Source organism: Pezoporus wallicus, unplaced genomic scaffold (genome assembly GCF_028554395.1).
Source record: "Pezoporus wallicus isolate ANWC-B61680 ecotype Strahan unplaced genomic scaffold, APGP_CSIRO_Pwel_v1 contig_12217, whole genome shotgun sequence".
NCBI classification, from domain to species: domain Eukaryota; kingdom Metazoa; phylum Chordata; class Aves; order Psittaciformes; family Psittacidae; genus Pezoporus; species Pezoporus wallicus.
In genome coordinates this window covers 782-13,301 of record NW_026642896.1, presented here as the reverse complement: position 1 = coordinate 13,301, position 12,520 = coordinate 782, and the positions used below count along the sequence as shown (strand labels likewise).

At 54.4% G+C, this 12,520-nt stretch overlaps 1 protein-coding gene across 1 annotated transcript; it reads left to right on the top strand.

The window, feature by feature from the left end:
• Nucleotides 1-1,369: 1,369 nt before the first annotated feature.
• On the top strand, nucleotides 1,370-11,787 carry KAT8 (lysine acetyltransferase 8; the record flags this gene model as incomplete). The annotated part of the gene is made up of 7 exons (XM_057433098.1): nucleotides 1,370-1,534; nucleotides 3,349-3,438; nucleotides 3,517-3,657; nucleotides 4,672-4,765; nucleotides 7,367-7,517; nucleotides 9,637-9,791; nucleotides 11,683-11,787. Coding segments are annotated over 7 exons (861 nt in total), but the record flags the coding sequence as incomplete, so codon positions are not given.
• Nucleotides 11,788-12,520: the final 733 nt, after the last annotated feature.

Sequence of the window (12,520 nt, the reverse complement as noted above, 5' to 3'; positions counted from 1 at the left end):
TATCCCATGTTACCCCATGTTACCCCATGTTATCCTACATGTTATGTCCTATGTTATATCCCACATTACCCCATGTTATATCCCATGTAATCCCATGTTATATCCCATGTTATCCCATGTTATAACCCATGTTATACCCCATGTTACCCCATGTTATACCCCATGTTATCCCATGTTATCTCCCATGTTACCCCATGTTATACCCCGTGTTATACCCCATGTTATCCCATGTTATCTCCCATGTTACCCCATGTTATACCCCATGTTACCCCATGTTATACCCCATGTTACCCCATGTTACCCCATGTTACATCCCATGTTACACCCCATGTTACATCCCATGTTACCCCATGTTACCCCATGTTATCCCATGTTATATCCCATGTTATATCCCACGTTATATCCCATGTTACCTCATGTTATACCCCATGTTACCCCATGTTACCCCATGTTACATCCCATGTTACATCCCATGTTACATCCCATGTTACCCCATGTTATCCCATGTTACATCCCATGTTACATCCCATGTTACCCCATGTTACCCCATGTTACATCCCATGTTACATCCCATGTTACATCCCATGTTACCCCATGTTATCCCATGTTACATCCCATGTTACATCCCATGTTACCCCATGTTACCCCATGTTACATCCCATGTTACCCCATGTTACCCCATGTTACCCCATGTTACCCCATGTTACATCCCATGTTACATCCCATGTTACCCCATGTTACATCCCATGTTACATCCCATGTTACATCCCACGTTATATCCTATGTTATCCCATGTTACATCCCATGTTACCCCATGTTACCCCATGTTACCCCATGTTACCCCATGTTACCCCATGTTACATCCCATGTTACCCCATGTTACATCCCATGTTACATCCCATGTTACATCCCATGTTACCCCATGTTACATCCCATGTTACATCCCATGTTACATCCCACGTTATATCCTATGTTATCCCATGTTACATCCCATGTTACCCCATGTTACCCCATGTTACATCCCATGTTACATCCCACGTTATATCCTATGTTATCCCATGTTACATCCCATGTTACCCCATGTTATCCCATGTTACATCCCATGTTACATCCCACGTTATATCCTATGTTATCCCATGTTACCCCATGTTACCCCATGTTACATCCCATGTTACATCCCATGTTATCCCATGTTACCCCATGTTACATCCCACGTTACATCCCACGTTATATCCTATGTTATCCCATGTTACCCCATGTTACCCCATGTTACATCCCATGTTACATCCCATGTTATCCCATGTTACATCCCATGTTACATCCCACGTTATATCCTATGTTATCCCATGTTACCCCGTGTCACCCCCAGATCACCAAGGTGAAGTACGTGGACAAGATCCACATCGGGCACTTTGAGATCGACGCCTGGTACTTCTCGCCCTTCCCGGAGGATTATGGGAAGCAGCCCAAGCTCTGGATCTGCGAGTTCTGCCTCAAGTACATGAAGTACGAGCGCTCCTTCCGCCTCCACCTGGTAGGGCAGCACGGCGCGCATGACATGCGTGTAACATGCGTGTAAGGGGGGGGGACATGCGTGGGACATACGTGTAATGGGGGACATGCGTGTAAGGTGGGGGGGACATACATGTAATGTGGGGGGGACATGCGTGTAAGGTGGGGGGACATGTGTGGGACATACGTGTAATGTGGGGGGGACATGCGTGTGACATGCGTGTAATGTGGGGGGACATGTGTGTGACATGCGTGTAATGTGGGGGGGACATGCGTGGGACATGCGTGTAAGGTGGGGGGACATGTGTGGGACATACGTGTAATGTGGGGGGGACATGTGTGTAACATGCGTGTAATGTGGGGGGACATGTGTGTGACATGCGTGTAAGGTGGGGGGACATGTGTGGGACATACGTGTAATGTGGGGGGGACATGTGTGTAACATGCGTGCAATGTGGGGGGACATGTGTGTGACATGCGTGTAATGTGGGGGGGACATGAGTGGGACATGCGTGTAATGTGGGGGGACATGCGTGGGACATACGTGTAAGGGGGGGACATGTGTGGGACATACGTGTAATGTGGGGGGACATGCGTGTAAGGTGGGGGGACATGCATGTGACATACGTGTAATGGGGGGGACATGCGTAGGACATGCGTGTAATGTGGGGGGACATGCGTGGGACATACGTGTAATGTGGGGGGACAGGCGTGTAAGGTGGGGGACATGTGTGGGACATGCGTGTAATGTGGGGGGACATGCGTGTGACATATGTGTAATGGGGGACATGCGTGGGACATACGTGTAATGTGGGGGGACATGCGTGTAATGTGGGGGGACATGTGTGTAACATGCGTGTAAGGTGGGGGGACATGCGTGGGACATACGTGTAATGTGGGGGGACATGCGTGTAACGGGTGGGGGACATGCGTGTAACATGCATGTAAGGTGGGGGACATGCGTGTAACAGGTGGGACATGTGTGTAATGTGTGGGGGACCTGCGTGTAATGGGTGTGGGACATGTGTGTAATGTGTGTGGAACATACGTGTAACGGGTGGGGGACATGCATGTAACATATGTCTAATGTGTGGGGGACATGTGTGGGACATGCATGTAACGGGTGGGGGACATGCGTGTAACGGGTGGGGGACATGCATGTAACATATGTCTAATGTGTGGGGGACATGTGTGGGACATGCGTGTAACGGGTGGGGGACATGCGTGTGACATACGTGTAATGTGTGGGAGACGTGTGGGACATGCGTGTAATGTGTGTGGGACACGTGTAATGGGTGGGGGACATGCATGTAATGTGTGTGGGACATACGTGTGACATATGTGTAACACATGTGTGACATGTAATGTGTGTGGGACATGTGTGTAATGGGTGTGCGACATATGTGTAATGTGTCGGGGATATACACACGTGTTCCGTACCTGCTACGTGTTACAAACGTGTTACATTGCACACGTGTTACATGTGTTCCATATTACATACATGTTACACACGTTTTATACCCGTTACATGTGTTACATGCCTTACACACGTGTTCCGTGCCTGCTACGTGTTACGTTCCTGTTACACACATTGCACACGTGTTACATATGTGTTCCACGTTACACACACGTTACATGCGCATTACATACACGTTACATACATGTTACGTACATTTTATACCCGTTACATGTTACATGTGTTACATGCCTTACACACGTGTTCCGTGCCTGCTACGTGTTACGTTCCTATTACACACATTGCGCACGTGTTACATATGTGTTCCACGTTACATACATGTTACATACGTGTTACACGCGTGTTCTACCCCCCCATAGGGCCAATGCCAATGGCGCCAGCCCCCGGGCCGGGAGATCTACCGCAAGGGCAACATCTCCGTGTACGAGGTGGACGGCAAAGACCACAAGGTAACGGCCAATGGGGACGGAGCACGGCGCTGACGTCGGCGCTGACGTCAGCGCTGACGCCGCCGTGACGTCACGCAGATCTACTGCCAGAACCTGTGCCTATTGGCCAAGCTCTTCCTGGACCACAAGACCCTGTACTTCGACGTGGAGCCCTTCGTCTTCTACCTGCTCACCGAGGTCGACCGCGACGGCGCCCACATCGTGGGCTACTTCTCCAAGGTGGGGATCCCATGTTGCTCCCATGACGTTCCCATGATGTTCCCATGTTGCTCCCATGACGTTCTCATGTTGTTCCCATGACGTTCCCATGTTGTTCCCATGACGTTCCCATGACGTTCCCATGACGTTCTCATGTTGTTCCCATGACGTTCCCATGTTGTTCCCATGACGTTCCCATGACGTTCTCATGACGTTCCCATGTTGTTCCCATGTTGTTCCCATGACGTTCCCATGTCGTTCCCATGACGTTCTCATGTTGTTCCCATGTTGTTCCCATGATGTTCCCATGATGTTCCCATGTTGTTCCCGTGATGTTCCCATGACGTTCCCATGTCATTCCCGTGTCATTCCCAAGTCATTCCCATGTCGTTCCCATGTCATTCCCATGTTATTCCTGTGTCATTCCCATATCATTCCCATGTCATTCCCATGTCATTCTCATGTTCCCATGATGTTCCCATGTTGTTCCCGTGATGTTCCCATGACGTTCCCATGTCATTCCCGTGTCATTCCCAAGTCATTCCCATGTCGTTCCCATGTCATTCCCATGTTATTCCTGTGTCATTCCCATATCATTCCCATGTCATTCCCATGTTATTCCCATGTCATTCCCATGTTATTCCCGTGTCATTCCCATATCATTCCCATGTTGTTCCCATGTTATTCCCATGTCATTCCCATGTTATTCCCATGTCATTCCCATGTCATTCCCATGTCATTCCCATGTCATTCCCAAGTCATTCCCATGTCATTCCCATGTCATTCCCATGTCATTCCCAAGTCATTCCCATGTCATTCCCATGTCATTCCCAAGTCATTCCCATGTCATTCCCATGTTATTCCCATGTCATTCCCAATTCATTCCCATGTTGTTCCCATGTTATTCCCATGTCATTCCTACGTCATTCCCACGTCATTCCCATGTCATTCCCATGTCATTCCCATGTTATTCCCATGTCATTCCCACGTCATTCCCATGTCATTCCCATGTCATTCCCATGTTATTCCCCGCAGGAGAAGGAGTCTCCGGACGGGAACAACGTCGCCTGCATCCTGACGCTCCCGCCCTACCAGCGCCGCGGCTACGGCAAATTCCTCATCGCCTTCAGTGCGTGCCCCATTGAGCCCCATTGATCCCCATTGAGCCCCGTTGAGCCCCGTTGAGCCCCATTGAGCCCCATTGAGCCCTATTGAGCCCCATGGAGCCCCATTGAGCCCCATTGAGCCCCATGGAGCCCCATTGACTCCCATTGAGCCCCATTGAGCCCTGTTGAGTCCCATTGAGCCCCGTTGAGCCCCATTGACTCCCATTGAGCCCCATTGAGCCCCATTGAATCCCGCTGAGCCCCATTGAGCCCCGTTGAGCCCCATTGAGCCCCATTGAGCCCCGTTGAGCCCCATTGATCCCCATTGAGCCCCGTTGAGCCCCGTTGAGCCCCATTGAGCCCCATTGAGCCCTATTGAGCCCCATGGAGCCCCATTGAGCCCCATTGAGCCCCATGGAGCCCCATTGACTCCCATTGAGCCCCGTTGAGCCCCATGGAGCCCCATTGAGCCCCGTTGAGCCCCATTGAGCCCCATTGAGTCCCATTGAGCCCCATTGAGCCCTGTTGAGTCCCATTGAGCCCCGTTGAGCCCCATTGAGACCCATTGAGCCCCATTGAGCCCCATTGACTCCCGCTGAGCCCCATTGAGCCCCGTTGAGCCCCATTGAGCCCCATTGAGCCCCGTTGAGCCCCATTGAGCCCCATTGAAACCCGTTGAGCCCCATTGAGCCCCATTGAACCCCATTGAGCCCCATTGAGCCCCATTGATCCCCATTGAGCCCCATTGAGCCCCGTTGAGTCCCATTGACTCCCATTGAGCCCCATTGAGCCCCGTTGAGTCCCATTGACTCCCATTGAGCCCCATTGAGCCCCATTGAGTCCCATTGAGCCCCATTGAGCCACATTGAAACCCCTTGAGCCCCATTGAGTCCCATTGAGCCCCATTGAAACCCGTTGAGCCCCATTGAGCTCCATTGAGCCCCGTTGAGCCCCATTGAGCCCCATTGAAACCCGTTGAGCCCCATTGACCACCATTGACTCCTGTTGACTCCCATTGACTTCCATTGACCCCCCCTTGACTCCCATTGAGCCCCATTGACCGCCATGGACTTCTGTTGACTCCTATTGGCTCCCATTGACCTCCATTGACTCCCATTGACCCCCCTTGACCGCCGTTGATCCCCATTGACTCCCATTGACTTCCATTGACTCCCATTGAATGCCATTGACTCCAATTGACCCCCATTGCTTCCCATTGACCCCCATTGGCTCCCATTGACCCCCATTGACTCCCATTGACCCCCATTGCTCCCCATTGACCCCCATTGGCTCCCATTGACATCCATTGACCCCCATTGACCCCCATTGACCCCCATTGACTTCCATTGACCTCCATTGCCCCCCATTGACTTCCATTGACCTCCATTGCCCCCATTGACTCCCATTGACCCCCATTGACGTCCATTGACCCCCATTGACTCCCATTGCCTCCCATTGCCCCCCATTGACTTCCATTGGCCCCCATTGACGCCCATTAACTCCCATTGACTCCCATTGACCCCCATTGACCCCATTGATGTCCATTGACTCCCATTGACTCCCATTGACTCCCATTGACTTCCGTTGACCCCCATTGACCCCCATTGACCCCCATTGACCTCCATTGACTTCCATTGACCCCCATTGACCCCCATTGACCTCCATTGACCCCCATTTCCCCCATTGCCCCCCATTGATTGTCATTGACAATCATTGACCCCCATTGACTCCCATTGCCCCCCATTGACCTCCATTGATCCCCATTGACCTCCATTGCCCCCCATTGCCCCCCACTGCCCCCATTGACCTCCATTGACCTCCATTGCCCCCATTGACTCCCATTGACTTCCATTGACCTCCATTGACCCCCATTGACCTCCATTGACTCCCATTGACTCCCATTGACCCCCATTGACCCCATTGATGTCCATTGACTCCCATTGACTCCCATTGACTCCCATTGACTTCCGTTGACCCCCATTGACCCCCATTGACCCCCATTGACCTCCATTGCCCCCCATTGACCCCCATTGACCCCCATTGACTCCATTGACCTCCATTGCCCCCCATTGACTTCCATTGACCCCCATTGACCCCCATTGACTCCCATTGACCCCCATTGACATCCATTGACCCCCATTGACTCCCATTGCCTCCCATTGCCCCCCATTGACTTCCATTGGCCCCCATTGACGCCCATTAACTCCCATTGACTCCCATTGACCCCCATTGACCCCATTGATGTCCATTGACTCCCATTGACTCCCATTGACTCCCATTGACTTCCGTTGACCCCCATTGACCCCCATTGACCCCCATTGACCTCCATTGACTTCCATTGACCCCCATTGACCCCCATTGACCTCCATTGACTCCCATTGACCTCCCTTGACTTCCATTGACCCCCATTGACTCCCATTGACTCCCATTGACCCCCATTGACCTCCATTGACTCCCATTGACCTCCATTGCCCCCCATTGACTTCCATTGACCTCCATTGCCCCCATTGACTCCCATTGACTTCCATTGACCTCCATTGACCCCCATTGACCTCCATTGACTCCCATTGACCCCCATTGCCCCCCATTGCCCCCCATTGCCCCCCCGTTGCCCCCCATTGCAGGCTACGAGCTCTCCAAGCTGGAGGCCACCGTGGGCTCGCCGGAGAAGCCGCTCTCGGACCTGGGCAAGCTCAGCTACCGCAGTTACTGGTCCTGGGTGCTCCTGGAGATCCTGCGCGACTTCCGCGGCACCCTCTCCATCAAGGACCTCAGGTACCCCAGTAGGGACCAGTATAAACCATCACGGACCACTATGGACCAGTATAAACCAGTATAGGCCAGTATAAACCAGTATAGACCAGTATAAACCAGTATAGGCCAGTATAAACCAGTATAGACCAGTAGGGACCAGTATAGACCAGTAGGGACCAGTATAGACCAGTAGGGACCAGTATAGACCAGTATGGGCCAGTATGGACTGGTCCAGTACGGACCAGTATAAACCATCACGGACCAGTATGGACCAGTAGAAACCAGTATGGACCAGTATAAACCAGTATAGACCAGTAGGGACCAGTATAGACCAGTAGGGACCAGTATAGACCGGTACGGGCCAGTATGGACTGGTATAGACCAGTATGGACCAGTAGAGACTGTATAGACCGGTACGGACCAGTATGGACCAGTATAGACCAGTATGGACCAGTATAGACCAGTATAGACCAGTATGGACCAGTATAGACCAGTACGGGCCAGTATGGACTGGTATAGACCAGTATGGACCAGTAGAGACTGTATAGACCGGTACGGACCAGTATGGACCAGTATAGACCAGTATGGACTGGTATAGACCAGTATAGACCAGTATGGACCAGTATGGACCAGTATAGACCAGTACGGGCCGGTATGGACTGGTATAGACCAGTATGGACCAGTATAGACCAGTATGGACCAGTATGGACCAGTATAGACAAGTATAGACCATTCTAGATCAGTATGGACCAGTATAGGCCAGTATAGATCAGTCCCTTCCAGTTCCATCCCAGTCCCTCCCAGTCCCTCCCAGTCCATCCCAGTTCAATCCCATTCAATCCCAGTTCAATCCCAGTCCCTCCCAGTCCCTCCCAGTTCAATCCCATCCAACCCCATCCAATCCCATCCAATCCCATCCAATCCCATCCAACCCCATCCAACCCCATCCAACCCCATCCAATCCCATCCAATCCCATCCAATCCCATCCAATCCCATCCAACCCCATCCAATCCCATCCAATCCCATCCAACCCCATCCAATCCCATCCAATCCCATCCAATCCCATCCAATCCCATCCAATCCCATCCAACCCCATCCAACCCCATCCAACCCCATCCAACCCCATCCAACCCCATCCAACCCCATCCAACCCCATCCAACCCCATCCAACCCCATCCAACCCCATCCAACCCCATCCAACCCATCATCCCATCCAACCCCATCCCCCATCCAATCCCATCCAACCCCATCCCATCCAACCCCATCCAACCCCATCCAACCCCATCCAATCCCAACCCCATCCAACCCCATCCAATCCCATCCAATCCCATCCAATCCCATCCAACCCCATCCAACCCCATCCAACCCCATCCAATCCCATCCAACCCCATCCCATCCAACCCCATCCAACCCCATCCAACCCCATCCAACCCCATCCAATCCAATCCCATCCATCCCATCCAACCCCATCCAACCCCATCCAAACCCATCCAACCCCATCCAATCCCATCCAATCCCATCCAACCCATCCAATCCCATCCAATCCCATCCAACCCCATCCAACCCCATCCAATCCCATCCAACCCCCATCCAATCCCCATCCAAACCCCATCCAACCCCATCCAACCCCATCCAATCCCATCCAACCCCATCCAACCCCATCCAATCCCATCCAACCCCATCCAACCCCATCCAATCCCATCCAACCCCATCCAATCCCATCCAACCCCATCCAACCCCATCCAATCCCATCCAATCCCATCCAACCCCATCCAAACCCATCCAACCCATCCAACCCCATCCAATCCCAACCAACCAACCCCATCCAACCCCAACCCCAATCCCCATCCAATCCCATCCAACCCCATCCAATCCCATCCAACCCCATCCCAACCCCATCCAATCCCATCCAACCCCATCCAATCCCCCCATCCAACCCCATCCAACCCCATCCAACCCCATCCCCCATCCAACCCCATCCAACCCCATCCAACCCCATCCAACCCCATCCAATCCCATCCAATCCCATCCAACCCCATCCAACCCCATCCAATCCCATCCAACCCCATCCAACCCCATCCAACCCCATCCAATCCCATCCAACCCCATCCAACCCCATCCAATCCCGTTCGTTCCCAGTCACATGACCAGCATCACGCAGAGTGACATCATCAGCACGCTGCAGTCCCTCAACATGGTCAAGTACTGGAAGGGGCAGCACGTGATCTGCGTCACGCCGCGCCTCGTGGAGGAGCACCTGCGCAGCGCGCAGTACAAGCGGCCCCCCATCACCGGTGCGCGTGGGGGGCGGACCCACCAGTGGGACCCATAAGTGGGACCCATAAGTGGGACCCATAAGTGGGACCCATAAGTGGGACGTGTGGGGCGGACCCATAAGTGGGACCCATAAGTGGGACCCATAAGTGGGAGGTGTGGGGCAGACCCATAAGTGGGAGGTGTGGGGTGGACACATAAGTGGGAGGTGTGGGGCAGACACATAAGTGGGAGATGTGGGGCGGACCCATAAGTGGGACCCATAAGTGGGACCCATAAGTGGGAGGTGTGGGGCAGACACATAAGTGGGACCCATAAGTGGGGCGTGTGGGGCGGACCCATAAGTGGGAGCCATAAGTGGGACCCATAAGTGGGAGGTGTGGGGCAGACACATAAGTGGGACCTATGGGGCGGACCCATAAGTGGGAGGTGTGGGGTGGACACATAAGTGGGACCCATAAGTGGGAGGTGTGAGGCAGACACATAAGTGGGACCTATGGGGCGGACCCATAAGTGGGAGGTGTGGGGTGGACACATAAGTGGGACCCATAAGTGGGAGGTGTGGGGCGGACCCATAAGTGGGACCCATAAGTGGGAGGTGTGGGGCGGACCCATAAGTGGGACCCATAAGTGGGAGGTGTGGGGCTGACCCATATGTGGGAGATGGGGGGCGGACCCATAAGGGGGAGGTGTGGGCCAGACCCATAAGTGGGACCCATAAGTGGGGCGTGTGGGGGTGGATCCATAAGTGGGAGGTGTGGGGCAGACCCATAAGTGGGACCCATAAGTGGGAACCATAAGTGGGGCGTATGGGGCAGACCCATAAGTGGGACCCATAAGTGAGACCCATAAGTGGGACGTGGGGGGCGGACCCATAAGCGGGACCCGTAAGTGGGACATGTGGGGTGGACCCATAAGTGGGACCCATAAGTGGGAGGTGTGGGGCTGACCCATAAGTGGGAGGTGTGGGGGGCGGACACATAAGTGGGAGATGTGGGGTGGACACATAAGGGGGAGGTGTGGGGCGGACCCATAAGTGGGAGATGTGGGGCAGACCCATAAGTGGGAGGTGTGGGGCTGACCCATTAGGGGGAGGTGTGGGGCGGACCCATAAGTGGGGCGTGTGGGGCGGACCCATAAGTGGGAGGTGTGGGGCGGACCCATAAGTGGGAGGTGTGGGGCAGGGACACAAGTGGGACCCATCACCGGTGCGCATGGGGGGCAGACCCATAAGTGGGACACATAAGTGGGAGATGTGGGGCAGATACATAAAGGGGAGGTGTGGGGCGGACCCATAAGTGGGACATGTGGGGCGGACCCATAAGTGGGACCCATAAGGGGGACCCATAGGGGGGACGTGTGGGGCGGGGACACGAGGGGGAGGTGTGGGGTGGACCTGTAAGTGGGACCTATGGGGTGGACCTATAAGTGTGACACACAAGTGGGAGATGTGGGGTGGACCCATAAGTGGGACCTATGGGCCAGACCCATAATTGGGACCCATGAGTGGGAGATATGGGGCAGACCTACAAGTGGGACCCATAACTGGGGCCTGTGGGGCAGACCCACAAGTGGGACCCATAACTGGGGCCTGTGGGGCAGACCCACAAGTGGGACCCATAACTGGGGCCTGTGGGGCAGACCCACAAGTGGGACCCATGAGTGGGACCTATGGGGCAGACCCACAACTGGGACCCATAAGTGGGACCCCTTCTGACCCATAACTGGGACCTATGGGGCAGTCCCATAAGTGGGACCTCCCTTTACCCGTAACTGGGACCTACAGGGCGGACCCATAAGTGGGACCCCCCACTTTGTCCCATAATTGGGACCCATAAGTGGGACCCCCCCCTGCCCCATAACTGGGACCCCCCCCCTGCCCCATAACTGGCTCTTTCTGCCCCCCAACAGTGGATTCCATCTGCCTGCGCTGGGCGCCCCCCAAGCACAAGCAACCCAAAGTGGCCAAGAAGTGAGGAGGAAGCCGCGTCCGCTATGGGGCGCCCCACATCTGCTATGGGGCGCCCCACGTATCCTATGGGGCGCCCCGTGTCTGCTATGGGGCACCCCACGTCTGCTATGGGTGCCCCGTATCTGCTACGGGGCGCCCCACATCTGCTACGGGGACCCCCGCGTCTGCTATGGGGCACCCCACATCTGCTGTGGGTGCCCCATGTCTTCTATGGGGTGCCCTATGTCTGCTATGGGGTGCCCCACATCTGCTATGAGTGCCCCGCATCTGCTATGGGTTGCCTCATGTCTTCTGTGGGGCGCCCCACATCTGCTGTGGGGTGCCTCATGTCTTCTATGGGGTGCCCCACATCTGCTATGGGGCGCCCCACATCCCCTATGGGTCTCCCCAGTCCACACCAGTAAAGTTGCAGGTGAAACTGGGACTCGTGGTGCTTTATTGGGGGGCACCGTGGGGTGCCAAGTGGGGGTCCCGTGACCCATAAGTGGGGGTCCCATCACCGCTATGGGTCCCATGACCCATAAGTGCGGGTCCCATCACCACTATGGGTCCCGTGACCCATAAGTGTGGGTCCCATGACCGCTACGGGTCCCGTGACCCATAAGTGTGGGTCCCATCACCGCTATGGGTCCCGTGACCCATAAGCGCGGGTCCCATCACCGCTATGGGTCCCGTGACCCATAAGCGTGGGTCCCATCACCGCTATGGGTCCCGTGACCCGTAAGTGTGGGTCCCATCACCGCTATGGGTCCTGTGACCCATAAGCGTGGGTCCCAT